The 15,158-nt window shown below is 56.6% G+C and overlaps 1 protein-coding gene across 1 annotated transcript; it reads left to right on the top strand.

The window, feature by feature from the left end:
* Positions 1-1,455: 1,455 nt before the first annotated feature.
* On the top strand, positions 1,456-14,782 carry DUSP4 (dual specificity phosphatase 4). The gene is made up of 4 exons (XM_056116756.1): positions 1,456-2,295; positions 11,778-11,923; positions 12,938-13,157; positions 13,751-14,782. The coding sequence occupies exons 1-4, from the start codon at positions 1,863-1,865 to the stop codon at positions 14,134-14,136; spliced, it is 1,185 nt and encodes a 394-aa protein (XP_055972731.1). The 5' UTR covers positions 1,456-1,862; the 3' UTR covers positions 14,137-14,782.
* Positions 14,783-15,158: the final 376 nt, after the last annotated feature.

Genomic DNA, 15,158 nt, shown 5'->3' with positions numbered 1-15,158 from the left:
AGACCGGCGGGGGTAACCCTGTGAGGGGGTGCTGGCTCCTGAGAGGGGCTCCGCGGGTAGCAGGGGCAGAACAGAGGGCGGAATCCGGTGGCTTTGCCCACCGTCATTTGTCCTATTGGGCTTTCAAGCGCGACCTGGAAGTGTAGACCCCACAGCCTCCAAGATCGCGAACGAGATCTGGAAGCTCCCCCGAAGTCAGTAGTTCATTCTTGCTAACAAGATTTGGCACAACGTCGGGAGAATGATTTTTGGTTTCTGTCGCCCCTCTTCCCTCCACCAGAAGCGGCCTCTGGGAAGTCAAATGCATAAGTAAAACATAAGAGGGAGGGGGATGCGGTGCGCGCAGGGAAAAGCTTCTTGACCCGGAAAGGAGGATGCCAAGAAACCCGAATCGGCCCGGGAGCTTATGAAATCCTGCCCTACGTGTCAGTTTCTCCGGCCTGCACTTTGCACCAAACGTGGACCCTCAAGAGTCATTTCCTGAGAAGACAATTCACACGTGTGCGAGGTGGGGTGAGGACTTCCCTCTCTCAAGCTGGCAAAGTCTCCCCCGCCCCCAACACCCGGGTTAAACAAACATCTTTAGGAAGCGTGGTCTGGGTGGCACCCGTCTTCCTCCGCGGGAACAACATGCTCTCACTGGGTGGTAGAAGCTTAACACCCCCTACACCTACTTCTCTCACTCGGCTGGGGGTGGGGGGAGGGCTCTCTCTTTCATCTGCTAAATCCGGGTTGGCCGAGTTCCTCGGGAAGCTATAAAGCCGCTTCAATGGTATAAGGTGAAAAATCGATCACGTTAATGCAGAAAATTAACGGACGCGGAGTCGCCTTTGAAAACCAACGAAAAGCACCCAAACGGTACCAGTCCGGGCCGTGGGCACTGGGTAAGCCCCGGGGGGAGGCGCGGTCCCGGCGCTGCGGGCGGGCCGCGGGCCCCAGTCCCCATCTCCGCGTCGGTCACTGCGAAGACGTGGGCCACTGTCCCGGAGGAAAGCACCGAGGTCAAACGACGAGACGAGCCCTGGTCTGGGTCGGGGACACTTCTGGGCTACCGTTTTTGGTTGTTTGTCCCGGGGACGCCGCCGCCGCCGCCGCGCCGCGGGGGGACTCTGGCCCGCGTGTCCGGAAGGCCGAGCGCGGGGAGCCCCGGCGGCTGCGCGCTCCATTCACAAAAGTGCGGCCGCGGCGGCCCGCCCGGCGGTCGGAGGCCGCCTCCCTCTTCCTCTCCAGGTCCCGGTTTTATGAATGGGCCTGGCGCCGCGCGCCGCGCGCCCTGTTTACTCCGCTCTTTGTGACGTCGCGGTCCCGTGACCGGGCGCGAGCGGCCGACACTCCATTCAGGCGCCCGCAGCGGCGCGCGCGGAGGGGCCGGCGGGGCGGGGCGTGGGGGCGGGGCCTCGGGGTAGTAATGCCTCTGCCCCCTCCCGGGGTACCGCGCAGCAGCATTAATAAACCTAGAAACGGAGCAGGAAACTGGCTGGGCCAGCGAGCGGAGCTCCGGCTGTGGGTTGGGGGTGGAAAGGCGGCCGCAGCGGCAGCGCCGGCGGCGGCGACGGCTGGAGCCGCTCCACGGGCGAGATCCAATAGCGGCCACCCCCGGAGGGACGCCTCGCCCGTCCACACGCTCCCCGCCGCCGCTAGCTCGGCTCCGCGCAGCGCGGCTCCAGGCCGCCCCGGCTGCTATGTAACCGCGCGCCTGCGGGAGGCAGGGAACTCGGGAGCGGAGCTGGGCCCCGGGGAGCTCCCGGGGGCCAAGTTTGTGGCTACTACAGCTCGCGCGCCCGCACCAGCCCCTTTTCGGTAGCTGGCCCGGGTCATCCTTCGTCTCGTCGCCTGCCCGGCAGCCGCGGTCCCCGGCGATCATGGTGACGGTGGAGGAACTGCGGGAGATGGACTGCAGCGTGCTCAAAAGGCTGATGAACCGGGAGGAGAACGGCGGCGGCGCGGGCGGCAGCGGTAGCCACGGCGCTCTGGGGCTGCTAAGCGGCGGCAAGTGCCTGCTGCTGGACTGCAGACCGTTCCTGGCGCACAGCGCGGGCTACATCCGAGGCTCGGTCAACGTGCGCTGCAACACCATCGTGCGGCGGCGGGCCAAGGGCTCGGTGAGCCTGGAGCAGATCCTGCCGGCCGAGGAGGAGGTGCGCGCCCGCCTGCGCTCTGGCCTCTACTCGGCCGTTATCGTCTACGACGAGCGCAGCCCGCGCGCCGAGAGCCTCCGCGAGGACAGCACCGTGTCGCTGGTGGTGCAGGCGCTGCGCCGAAACGCCGAGCGCACAGACATCTGTCTGCTCAAAGGTAAACGCGGGCGCCCGGGAGCAAGCGGGAGAAGGGTTGGTGGATGGAGCCGCACTTGGCGTCCTGCGCCTTAGAGGGTAGGGGATGAAGTCCGCGATATTCGTGGGTGCAGCGACCCATTTCCCCCCCACCCCCCAGCCCGCGCTCCCTTTGTGCAAAGTGTTGGTGTGCATGGGTTGGCACGGGCTTTGCGCATTTGCGTCCAAGTGCCAGTCCCGCCTGGAGCCTTCCGAGACGGTGAAGAAGGGTGCGTTGCTCCGGTCACCTGCGATTCTACACCCTCCCTGGCTCTTCTGCATTTGTTTACATTCTCCAACGGTCTGGCCTTGGAGACCGAGAGACTCTTCTGCATGGCCCACCCCCGAGTCTGGAGAAGTGCTCCCAAACATTACAGAACGCGAGTGGGGACTGGGTGGGCCTGTTGGCTTGGCGTGCTCTGCCCTACGGCGTGTCCCACTCGGCACATCCCCGCAAGGGTTTAGGGGGAGGGAAACCGGGCACCGAGCTGGGATCGTTCCCGCCGGGTAAATGCAGTGATCCGTATATTGGCTCCCGCCGTCCCAACTCGGAGCCCTTCCTGGAAGATGGTCCACTCGTCTTGCTTCGGGCTCGACCCCGGCCCGGCGAGCGGGAGGAGGGATATGGGGAACGCCAGGCGCGATGCGTGCCTTGTCAGTTCATAAACGGAAAAGTCCGACCCTTTTGTTGGAACAGGGTTCCCTAAGATCTCGTGGTGGCGCTTGCTCGGTTTAACGGAGCCGGAGCCCCGGCGAACCTCTTCTTCGAGGACGGGGAGATCCTGTCCAATCTAGAGGACCAGCACCCCGGAGAGGTGGACCGGGTGCTAGTCCAAAGCGCGTATGCTGCACCTGCCCGCCTGTGTCGCGCCTGGGCCCTGGCAGCCCTGGGCTGTGGGCGAGTGCTCAGGGCGCGTGCGGTGGGGACGCCCCCTGCGGCGCCGCACCCCTTCTTCCCGCCGCCGCATTCCACGCATTCTTTCACGGAGGTCGGCCCCTCGCCTGCCACCCGGAGTCATTTCAGACCTGGCTTCAAAGAGCCGCTCCTAGCGCGGGAGACCCCCACCCCTCTTACGCCCTTCCTCCTTCCCTCTACGTTCTGGACCTGGTCTCCCCCAAAGGGCTATATGGGATGGGGAGGGGCGGGGATCGGAAAGTGGGAAGAGGTCTGACACGTCTCCCCACCGCCCAGCCAACTTGCCCCGCTGCGGAGCGGCCGGGTTTGCGGCTGCTGAACAGCGGGGGGCTTTGTTCTCCGCAGTTGTTTCCTGGCCATTTGACCTGTCAGCTGCTGGGGAAATGCTGCTGCTCGACCTTGGGCTGAACTAGCGATATTGCTGATTTTTCATTCTCTCGGGGGAGCTGCCTTTTAAAGCACCTCCACTCCAGCGCTCTCCCCCTCCAAAACTCCCCGAGGAGAAAACGCCTGGAAGGGACTTGGGCCCAGAAGAAGCAGACGCCGGGTGGGGTACGCTCGGGTGCGGTGGGAGCCCCCCAGCTTCACCTGCCCAGCGCGCCCGAACCCTGCTGGGGAGTCGCGGTGGGCGCACAGCCAGCGCATTCCCCGGGGGCAGGGTCCGCTTAGACGGGCTGCGGAGGGCGGGGGAGTATTGGTTGCTGTCGAGCCCCCAATCTTTGCTGGCAAGCGAGAGAGACCTTTTTTTGGAATAAAGTCCCCTCTGGTGACCCGAGCTGCGCCTTCGGAGTAGAGCCCAAGCGCTAAGCCTTCTTCGGGAGTCCCCGGCTCGAGGGAGCCTTGCTGGAAGGCGAGCAGACCCACGTGGAGTCTGGCTTCGTTTTGTTGTGTTTGTGTTTTTCTTCCTGGAAGAAATCCGGAGGGGCCCGCCCTCGAGCGGCAGCTGGGGACCTGGGGCTTCCGGGCGCGCAGACGCTTCGCCCCTGGTCTCCCAGAGGGCAGGCAGAGTTTTACAGTTTCCTGCTCAGGGCTTTCGGCGCCTCCCTGCTGCCCCCTCCCCTCCCCACCCCGCCCCGAAATCCGCTGGGACAACCGGAGGCTGATCAATTCCTAGAGCCAGACTGGAGGGATGCATGGGGGATGGGGCTTCTGGGCCAGACGACATTCCTGCTGCCGCCCCCCCCCCCCCCGCCCCCCACCCCAGTCTGGTCCATGGGAAAAATAGTGTTTTTAGGACTGTTTGCTCCGGAGATTCAGTTTTGCAGTCTCTGATCTGCCATGGTGCCCGGTGGGGATGGGCGAAATGGGCAGGAGCTGGACCCTTGGCACCTGCAAGTGGGCACCCAGGGAGCTAGAGCAGCTGGAGAGCAGAAGCCAGCGCTGGCGGTGGGTCATTTCTGGGGATCATTTCTTAGGAACCGGGCCCAGGGAGTACCTTGGGGAGGCTTCACAAGCAAGCCCGGGAGCAGCTTGCCCGAAATGGGCAGAGCACGTTGTGGAGGGCTTTTTCTGAGGGGCTCCAGAGCTGAGCAAATGTTTCTGAAGCTAATTGGGTCATACTCAGGAAAGCCCAGCTTATTTTCTCTCTAAGCACGGGCGGTTTTTAGAGCAGGGTGTTTCCCTACACCATAGTGGGAAGATGCAGTGCCTTGACCCCCCAGAGGAGAGTGAGCATGGATTCGAGGGTGAGCACTCTGGGGAAAAGGGACCCCAAGAGAACTAGAGGCAGCCAGGAAAGAACTGCCCCCTTAGCTGATCTTGAGTCCTGTGCGATGGGGCGGCTGTGTGGCAGTGGACCTGTTCTTCCATTTCACTGCTGCCAATGGGTCTTGTATGTTCTTTTCTCCTCGGATGGTGGCTATAGAGCACAGCCCTCAACGCTCGCCCCTGGGAGACCCGTTCTCAGTGTGTGCTCTCTTTGCAGGCACAGTAAGACAGACAGCAGGGCACTTTCTGAAGTTTATTCTTCCTGGCCAAGACAGCTAACTGCTTCTCCCAGTCACATTTGAAAATTCGTTTTTCACATTTTATGCCATTTTGGGGGGTGGGGGTAACAGAATCTCTTATTCATAGCAGAGAGAAAAGTTAAAGAAAGAAAAAGCCAACTGGCCTTCAGCTAGCTATTGATTTTTTTTTTTTGGTTTGTTTTTGGGCCATACTCGGGGTTGCTCCTGGCTCCATATGCAGGCATGGCTCCTGGTGCTAACTGGGGCCATGTGGGATGCTGGGGATCAATGGAAGTGCCTTGCCCACGAGTGCGTGTCTCATCCTCACTTAAGTGAACTTTCCTAAATGTGAAACCAAAATTACTAACTACATTTGTTGGATCTTTTTGCTAGTGAAATGTTACCATTGGAATCTACCCCCCGACTTCCTTTTTAAAGCTTAATTTAAATCCTATAAGTTATTTTCAAGGAATTTCGAAATTTCAGCTTTTTCGATTTTATTATAGTCAACATCTCCTTTGAAATATCTTTCTGCATCATAAATCCTTGCAGAGGACTTAAGACTTTCCTGTTCATAACAAAAGATAAAGAGCATTTTAAAAACTTTAATAGAAGGCTTTCTTTGCCTTCTCCCTCTAGTCTTTTTTCTTTTTTTTTTTTTGGTCTCTGCGGGGGAGCTCCCCCTCCCCCCCAGTGATGCTCAGGGCTATTCCTGGCTCTGCACTTACATCACTCCTGGTGGGACTTGGGTTGCATATGGGGTGCTAGAGAGTGAATCTCGGCTGGTCACCTGCAAAGCAGGAGCCCTAGGATGTTGTATTATCTCTGCCCCTTTCCCTGTGTAAGATATTCCTCTGTTATGCAGATGAGTTCAGGCAGAAAAACATTCTGTCTTCCTTTTCTGTCCAAATTTGACCTCAGCTCAAGTGCCTTCCCTAGTTCCTATTCAAGTTCTAATATAAAAGTTTTCTTGGAGCCGTCTGCAGAAATTGGGAGGCTCAATATTCTGGCTGGAATCTTCCTCCAGGAGAAATTTGAGTGCCTCTGTATCTGGACCTCACCACATATTTGACCATTACATTACACTTTCTGTAGGAGACAGATGCCCGGTGGGGCTGGAGGCAGTAACGGGGTTGGGCATCTGGGGCCCAAGCACTGCCTGGAGCGACCCTGGGGCATAGAAGCAAGAGGAAATCCTGAGCACCACCAAAAAGGTGTGCTCCTAAAACCAAAAATGTAAAAGAGAGTCCCTAGGCAATAATGAATTGTGGGGGAAAGAAGGGGTGCTTAGCTAGCAGTCTAGGCTACCCTAAACTATTTGTTTCTGTCCCCATTGGTCTCTCCTAGTTCCCTCAGGGCCAGTTGTACCAGGCAGAATAGCTCTGAGGTTACCTGCCTCTCCCATGCCAAGGGAACCTTGTTTTCCCCTCGAAAAGACAGATGTGTAATATACATGCCCACACAACCCAGGATTCAATTATAAAACATGGTAGACCTTCAAGATCATGTCTAATCCCTGATAGAATTTGCTAAAGAATGATAGTGGATGAAACCAAAGGTCACTATTCTTTGCACCAGTTAAATTGGGATGTTTCCCAATGAGCGTAAGGAGCTCAGGACAAAGCTAAAGGTGTCTATTGAGAGTGACAGCCTGGTTATGTGGCGCCCATCCCAGCTCCTGTGAGCTTGTCCTGGGTCCTTGGAGGGAGGGAATGGGGAGGAGGGAAGGTGGGCTTTGAAAGAACCAAGCTATTCCTTTGAATAAATCAGACCCTCTGAAACTGGAGAGCCAGTTTCCTTTCTCAAAGGCAGTGTCTCCTAACAGAGGAAGCTTGAGCTGAAGAGAATTTCGTCTTCCCACAGAAGCCAGCCCTGGGGCCAGAAGAATGATGGTGGTGGGGGAGGGGCCTGCAGACAGATCCTGCCCCAGCCTGGCCTGGGGTGGTGGCCTGCTGACCCATGACCCACAGGTCTGAGCCTGGAGTCCCCAACACAAGCCCACTTAGGTCTATATTAAATATTCCTCTGCATTTACAGGGGTGCTGGCCAAATCGGCACCCAGAATAATGAAAATATATAGAGCCAAGTGACCTTCAAATGACCTTCAAGTGATCCTCCTCCCCAGGCTTTCTGCCTGGGCAGCCCTACCTTGTGTTGAGAACTGTTTTAAGAGACCGAGATCTCAAGCCTCCCACACTCCTGAGGGTGCAAGTGCGGAGACAGATGCGTAAATCGGAGTGTAGGTTTTTGGACCACACCCTCAGGTGGTCTCAGAGCTCAGGGTTTACTCCTCTGTCTACTCAGGGATCACGCCTGGCAGTGCACGGGGAACATATGTGTTCCGAGGGATCAAACTGCAGTCGACCCTGACAAGGCAAATGCCTGATCCCTGTACTCTTTCCGGCCCCTGAAAATGACTCTCTGTTCCTTTCTGTCCTCTAGTGCCAGTTGAGAAATGAAGGTAAGGGGCCAGGGTGGTAACTTTCCTGCTTTTCGTGCAGGAGGCCTCGTGGGTAAGGCCAGGCTCCACCCCATGTAGTTCCCGGCACTGCAGTTATAATTCCCCAAGTGTCTCAATAAGTCAGACTCACAATCACGTGTTTGATCTCTACGAGAAACTGCATTCAAAATGTGTATGACCCGCCCTCCCCCCAGACATCTGCAGCAAAGAGAAAGGGGAATAAAACAAAAAAAATTCAGATGAGGGGCTGGAGATTCTGGGCTGGAGGGTATGCTTCTTGTGCGCGGGAGACTTGGCTTGGATCCCCTGCATCACCACCAAACTGTGATCCCTGAGCACCAAGCTAGGGGCAACATCTGAGCGTGCCATGGTGAACCCCACGGACACCTAAGTTAATAAGAATGACTAAGAAGGACATGTAGAAAAGTAAGAAGAGCACTTCAAAAAATTGCGATAAGGTAAAGGGAGTTTTAAGGATATAAATTACATCCCTCAGTAAAAGGACATGGCAAAAAACAGGTCAGAATTGTCACCATGTCTTTTCCGGAATTATACGGACCTGGAAGGAGAGAAACAGGCTAACGTTCGTTGGCCTGTCTGTTAGGAAAGAGGCCCAAAGTTTGTAAATTGTGCAGCTAAGTGGATCTCAGGCATTGGGTTCCTGGATGTTGAGTTTAGAGAGGAAATGCCTGAAATCCCGGCCCCTCCCAGATTAGAGCGATACCCCCTGCTCCAGTTCCCACAGCTGGCCCCTGCTTCTCCTGCACCTCACCTGCAGCCAGCTCTGGAGAGAACCAGCCGCTGCAGCCAAGCACAGGGAATGAATACCTGATTCGGGTTTTCTATTAAAAAAAAAATCTCGCTTTTCTGAGAGGACCCAGAGAGGTTAAGGGAGAGCTCCGGGCTGTGGTTTCCTGCACCACTGTGGGGTGAGGTAGGGTGAGGCATGGGAAAAATATCTAGGACAGCAGTCTTTTCTCTGCTGTCCTCCCGGACCCCCCCAGTAGTACATTGTCATTTTCATGACCCAATATAGGGGAACAGATACACCATGAAATCAATCCCCCCCTTTTTTTTCTTTTTGGGTCACACCTGCCAATGCACAGTGGTAACTCCTGTCTCTGCACTCAGGAATTATTCCTGGTGGTGCTCAGGGGAACCATATGGGATGCTGGGAATCGAACCCTGATCAGCCGCGTGCAAAGCAAATGCCCTACCTGCTGTACTATTGCTCCGCCCCTCAAACCCCATTACGGTAGTTTTTCTGCACTTGTATATCATTAAACAAACGAAATGGACTAGATAGATAACATGGGGATTAAAGGGCCTTGCACATGACTGGCCCTTGTTTGATCCCTGTAGCTCATACTGACCCCCAGCAGTGATCTCTGACACAGAGATAAAGGCATCCGCCCTGAGCACTGCCAGGCGTGACCCATGACCTTCCACCCTCAAGGCTAGTTGGCTCTTAATAACCCACATTGAGCACCAAAGTAGCTGCAGCTTCAGACAGGAGCCCCGGAGAGTTTTCTGAGTGGACTGGTGCTCTGGTACCCTGATGGTCTCCAGACTCCAGACAAGCCCCTTGAGAACCCAGGTTTACCTGGCCCGGGAGGGAGTGGCCACTCCTGTGGTCTGGATTTGAGGACCCTGGGCTCAGTGCTGTCCCTGTCCTTCCATGGGATCAGCCCTGCACCCCAGTTTCCTCTTGTGTCTAGTTGGTCTGAGTCCTCACTTCCTCCAGGACTCTGCTCTGGAGGTGTGTTTGCTCTCCTTGGGGACTCTCTGGGTGCCCTCCCTCCTCCCTCCCATGCTCCCGATGACTGGGGTGTGACCTGGGGGAGGGCGGTTCTCCCACTCCATCTTCAGGCACTAAGCAGAGTAGGCCTGGTTATGGGTGCGTTTCGAGCTGCCTCTGTACCCAGTTCCTTTCAGCTTTGTTCAATAATGAGCCCTCAGACCAGCGGATGGTCAGACAGACAATTGACTTCTCAGTTGGGGCTTTTGTGCTCTGCTGCCCCACCCCACCCCCATCCTATTGTGAGTAAGCCCCTGGGGGAGGGGACTAAGTGCCCCATTCTGCCCCAACCACTGGGAGTCCCCACTGTGCTCCAAGGAAGCCTCTGGAAGTCTGACCCTGGAAAGGAGTGGGCGGCCTAGAGGGAAGGGAGAGCAGGGGGAGGAAGTTTGGGCTCCGAATGGGAAGTTGCCAGCAGGGATGGAGGCCCTGTAGGTTCCTTGTTTCCTCCCCACCTTTCCCTCAAAGAAGCTTTAGTTATTTGGTTCAGGTCAGGCCCTGAGGTAGTCCGGGCAATGGGTCTTCCTTCTTCTTTAAGGAAGAAGAGGAGGCTCTGAGAGGTTCAGGAGGAGCCCTGAGCTGCACAGTGACCGGTGACTGAGTTTGCATTCAGCCTAGACCTGAGTCTGGCTGCAAATGCCAAGCTTATTCTGGAGCATTGATGGGTCTGGCGCACCCATCAGTTTGTAGCAGGAAGCCCATTTTCAGACACACCGAGGCCGGTTCACCGGTCCAGGTTGCTCCTCTGTGACTTGGATGCCCAGTGTGGACTTAGCCCTCCAGTGTCCCCACTTTCACTCGAAGGTGACATGCTTTTCAAGCTGCTCAGTCTTTGCCAGGCACTTGCAGGCTTTCCATCTCCTTGGGGGAAATGTGCTTGACTAACCGCAGTCATCAATGTGAGGGTCCCGCAGTCCACTGACATTGAGTGATCCATTCCCTTCCCTACTACTCCAAAGCGGGGAGCACTGACTGTGGATCCCCTAGTGGGGAGCCGGAGCGAAGGACACTTGCAGATGCCTTCTCTACCCTCCATAGTCACTGCTTGCAGGGTGACATGTTGGCCCAGGAGATTAGGCGGGGGTGATGATGGGAGGGTGGTGGGTGCCCTAGCCAGGAGGTGGCCAGCAGTGAAGCAGAAACTGGTTCATGCACCCCTCTTGCAGGGTTTCCATTCCTGGGGGCTGGTCATTGTGCCTTCGCAGGACCGAGGGCCCATGATCAGAGCCATGTCCTTGCCTATGCTTGAGTCAGAGAAAAAAAAAAAACCCAGCCCAGGTCCTCCACAAGCGTTCTGATGTTCTTCATCTCTGAAGCAGGCATTTCTGGGACTGGGCTTCGGGGCTGGGTGCTTGATCATCGTCACATGTCTGCATATGAATTGCATGGGCACCGTGCCTCAGGCTTATAAAAATTCAAGCGTGACGGGGGGCTGGGTGAGTTCGTGATGCTGAGGCATAGGAAGGAAGGAATTTGGGAGCCAGTTTTTTATCTGCTCAATAAAAATGCAAGCAGGGCCAGATAACTGACAGGACGGTAGTGAATAGCCTCAACGCCAAGTGCCAGAGATCTTAAGAAAACCGAGGTACAGGCTGTCCCCCCTCCTCTCTCCTGTGCACTCCCTCACCTTGGCACTCACCGGATTCCAAGTAAGTTGGCCCCTTTGTCTTGTTTTACTTAAAAGGTTCCTTTCCCCGGAAGAGGATCCCAGATAAAACCATTCCAGGGCTTAACAAACGCTCAGGTCAGGAAATCCTCCCGTGCCCCAAAACCGTTTGTAGCCCAAAGGGATTTATTGAGTTTGAAGCCCATTTCCTCTCGTTCTGGCCCCGTGCGGACAGCACAGCTGTTCCGGAGACCGCGGGGTTGGCATCTGTTCCGCGGCCTCCATCCCGAGCCCCAGGCCTGAGCAATTGTGTTTCTTTGCTTCAGTGGTGTCGCGCCTGTCCACAGACAGGCCTGGTGTGGAGGGAAAGCTGGCATCTCCGCGCTCCTGGAAACGCACTGGCCACTCCTTAACGAACGTTGCCATCTCAGTGCAGAGCTGTAGGAAGTCCTTAACGTCAACACCTCCCACCCATCCCCCCACCCCAGCCCCACTTCTCCTCCCCCACGCCGCGCATCCTTCTTTGTGTATCTGCATCACAAATTGAAATCCTCCAGCTTGCTTTCCAAAAGCCTTCCAGCTCCCGGGAGCTTTCTCACTGGCCCACAGCGCCACCCAGCGGCCGTGGCCGCCGCCAGCTTCCCCACCGCTCTCCTTAGCCAGGAGCCGCGATTTGAGTTCTAAAGGGCTGCTTGCAGCCTAGCCACCCCAGTAACTGGAATTTTCTCTCCTTTACAGGTGGCTACGAGAGGTTTTCCTCTGAATATCCAGAGTTCTGTTCCAAAACCAAGGCCCTGGCAGCCATCGCCCCCGCGGCGCCCCCCAGCACTGCGGAGCCTCTGGACCTGGGCTGTGGCCCCTGCGGGACCCCTCTGCATGACCAGGTGGGCGGGCCCGTGTTCTGCTTGGGAAAGGCACAGACTGAATGTAGTGTTGCCAAGGGAAACAGGGAACCCAGGGCCCCCAGTGGACGGCTCCCTGGGTTGCATGCCTTCGCCTTCCTGCTGTTATCATTCACTTTCCAGACTCCAGTGGACGGTTGTGATTGGCCCTGGGGTTCCTTGCATGCAGACAGGCAGCTGAGAGAACGCCCTGCTGGGAAGGGGAGGCCCCAGGCCTCCATTCAGACTATCGCTGCTGTCCACCCCCCTCTTTTTTTTTTTTTGAATGAGCATGCATAATTTTTTAAATTAAAATCATACTTCTCAAAAGTGTTTAGAAGAGGCCACACATAGATAGTCTTTGGTTTGGTTTGGTTTGGTTTGGTATAGTTTGGTTTGGTTTGGGGGCTACTCCTGGTTTTGGGCTTCCTCCTCACTTTATGCACCCCAGGCTCGGGATTGAACCAGGACCAAGGACATGCACTGCAAATGCTCTACCACTATATTGTCTCTCCATCCCCACATAGAGCATTTTAAAAGGTATCCTATTATTCAAAGCATTTACAGTTTTAAAAGAATCCACCAGTTTCCCTTTACATATATATACATATATATGTATTTTATTTTAATGAATCACTGTGAGAAACAGTTAAAGACTTATATTTTTGTGATTATGTTTCAATCAAATAACGTTTGAGTGCCCATCCCTCCACCAGTACCTGTTCTCTACCATCAGTGTTCCCAGTGTCCCTCCCACCACCCCTACCCCTTTCCACCCACTGCCTCTGTGGCAGATACATTCCCTCTTTCTCTCTTCTTTTGGGTCACACCCAGTTTTTATAAATTTTTTTGATTTGGGGCCCAATAGCCGTCAGTGCTCCTCCTGACTCTGTGTTCTGAAATCTCTCCTGGTGGTGCTCAGGGCCCGGATGGGTGCTGGGATGGAATTCGGGTCCCGTCTCCGGCCCCTGCTCATGCTGTCGGGGCGGGGGTCCTTTGTTTCCCTTCTCACTGCAGGGGGGTCCTGTGGAGATCCTCCCCTTCCTCTACCTTGGCAGCGCCTACCATGCGGCCCGTAGGGACATGCTGGACGCCCTGGGCATCACGGCCTTGTTGAACGTCTCGTCCGACTGCCCCAACCACTTTGAAGGACACTACCAGTACAAATGCATCCCTGTGGAGGACAACCACAAGGCTGACATAAGCTCCTGGTTCATGGAGGCCATCGAGTACATCGGTAAGCTGACCCTGGGGCTTGCTGGGGGCGCAGGGAGGGACTTGGGGACGAAGTGTTCCCCATTCACCTCTGTTCCCAGAGGAAGTCTTGCTCACTGGGTGAGGCGGGAGCCTGTACTGTTGGCTTCAAGGCAGAACGACTTGGGCTTGTGGGTGCAAAGGGTGAGAAGGGGGACAGAAAGCCCTGGAGGTGGTCGGACACTTGCCTCGTGCCTTGTGTCTGGCACCTGCCACTCTTGTTTGAATCCCTGGGGACTGCGGATAGTTCTGGGAGCCCGAGCCAGGTATAGCCCCCTGATCTTCCCCAAGTTTGCCCCCCAGATCCCCGCAAAAGGAACTGGGGAGGAAGACAGAGGAATGGGGGGTTGTGGATTTTATTTCTGCCAGGGGGCTGCGATTGGCTGGAGCGTTCTTCCAAGCCTAGTGCTTTGGTTTGAAGATCCAGAATGTGTGGGATTTCTGCACCCGCCCCGCAGTGGTGCATGGCTCCCAGCCCCCTGCGCCTCTAGTGGCTGTGCCTCAGGGTCTGTCCCCTCCCCTCGGGCCGCCCACCCTGCCCCAGGAGGCCTCACGGGGCTGCACTGTCGCCCGCAGACGCTGTGAAGGAGTGCCGCGGGCGGGTGCTGGTGCACTGCCAGGCGGGCATCTCGCGCTCGGCCACCATCTGCCTGGCCTATCTGATGATGAAGCAGCGCGTGCGGCTCGAGGAGGCCTTCGAGTTCGTCAAGCAGCGGCGCAGCATCATCTCGCCCAACTTCAGCTTCATGGGGCAGCTGCTGCAGTTCGAGTCGCAGGTGCTGGCCACGTCGTGCGCTGCCGAGGCCGCCAGCCCCTCCGGGCCCCTGCGGGAGCGTGGCAAGGCCACTCCCACGCCCACATCGCAGTTTGTCTTCAGCTTCCCGGTCTCTGTGGGGGTGCACGCGGCGCCCAGCAGCCTGCCCTACCTGCACAGCCCCATCACCACCTCCCCCAGCTGCTAGAGCCACCTGCCACGTTCCCTCCCACACCCCCGCCCCGCCCACCAGCCTGGAGTTGCAGCCAGGGCCGGGAGGGGTTGTCGGCGGGCAGGAGCCGAGGCAGGAGCCGAGGGTGGGGGTGATGACCAGGCGCCTGCCCACATCCATCTATCCCTCCGGCCGGGAGCCCTCTCCGCTCCCACCAGCCAGCATGGCAATAAGGATGCGGACCACTTACTCGAAGCAAACTACAGAACACTCCAACCCAGAGCAATAACGCTGGCAGCCCGGCGGGGGGAGCGCCTGGTTGGGTGCGGGGGGCACTTTTACTTTCTACGTAGGACTTTCTTACCTCATGTTTTTAAGCAGTCAGGCTTGAAGTTAGGAATCCCACGGACCCTGGCAAAATGTGCTGACTGGATTTTATTCACGGGGGAGGGAGGGAGAAGGACCCAGGGAAGACCACAGGCATGCCCAGGTTCCTGGTTCGGTGCTCTCCACTGAGTTCCAGGAGTTTCCCTTTGGTTCTGTAGCCACCTTGGGGGACAGAGGCCTTCCTTTGTCCCCCACACCAAGTTAGTTATGCTTGATAATAAATAAAAGGCATTTTGTTCAGAATTCCCTCCGAGGATTTAAACCCAAGGAGGCTTGCAGTGGCTTGCTGTAGGGTTAGGGTTTGCTTCTGTTGATATCCGGTGGTAGAGCTTAATAGCATGCAAGTGTGGAGGTCACTGGGGAGCGAAGAAATGGGCAGCGGTAGGGACGGGATGATTCACTTGCCCTTTTGGCCACTGAGAAGCAGGGGGCAGGGTGAGGAAGGCAGGAAACTTCTGATTTGTCTGTAAGCAGATTATGAAGCCACACACTCTTGGCTCTCCGTGATCTGCCCTTTAGCATGGTGCAGGAGCATTTTTCTTCCCAGATCAATCGGAGATTCCTGCGTCCTCTGGTATACAGGCCGTTGCATGTAAGGTGCTTTTGGAAAATCAGGTTGTAGTTTCTGATTTTCCTATAGCGACTTACTTGGCTTGGCTCTTGGGGAAGGA

Source organism: Sorex fumeus, unplaced genomic scaffold (assembly GCF_029834395.1).
Source record: "Sorex fumeus unplaced genomic scaffold, SorFum_2.1 ptg000033l, whole genome shotgun sequence".
NCBI lineage: Eukaryota > Metazoa > Chordata > Mammalia > Eulipotyphla > Soricidae > Sorex > Sorex fumeus.
This window is presented reverse-complemented; position numbering and strand designations above follow the sequence as displayed.

What these genes read in the sequence shown, in the direction of transcription:
- DUSP4 (XM_056116756.1), top strand. Translation starts at nt 1,863, where the DNA reads ATGGTGACGGTGGAGGAACTGCGGGAGATGGACTGCAGCGTGCTCAAA. An exon ending in AGACATCTGTCTGCTCAAAG is followed by an intron (nt 2,296 to 11,777) that starts GTAAACGCGGGC and finishes TCTCCTTTACAG; the next exon opens with GTGGCTACGAGAGGTTTTCC. An exon ending in GGACCCCTCTGCATGACCAG is followed by an intron (nt 11,924 to 12,937) that starts GTGGGCGGGCCC and finishes TTCTCACTGCAG; the next exon opens with GGGGGTCCTGTGGAGATCCT.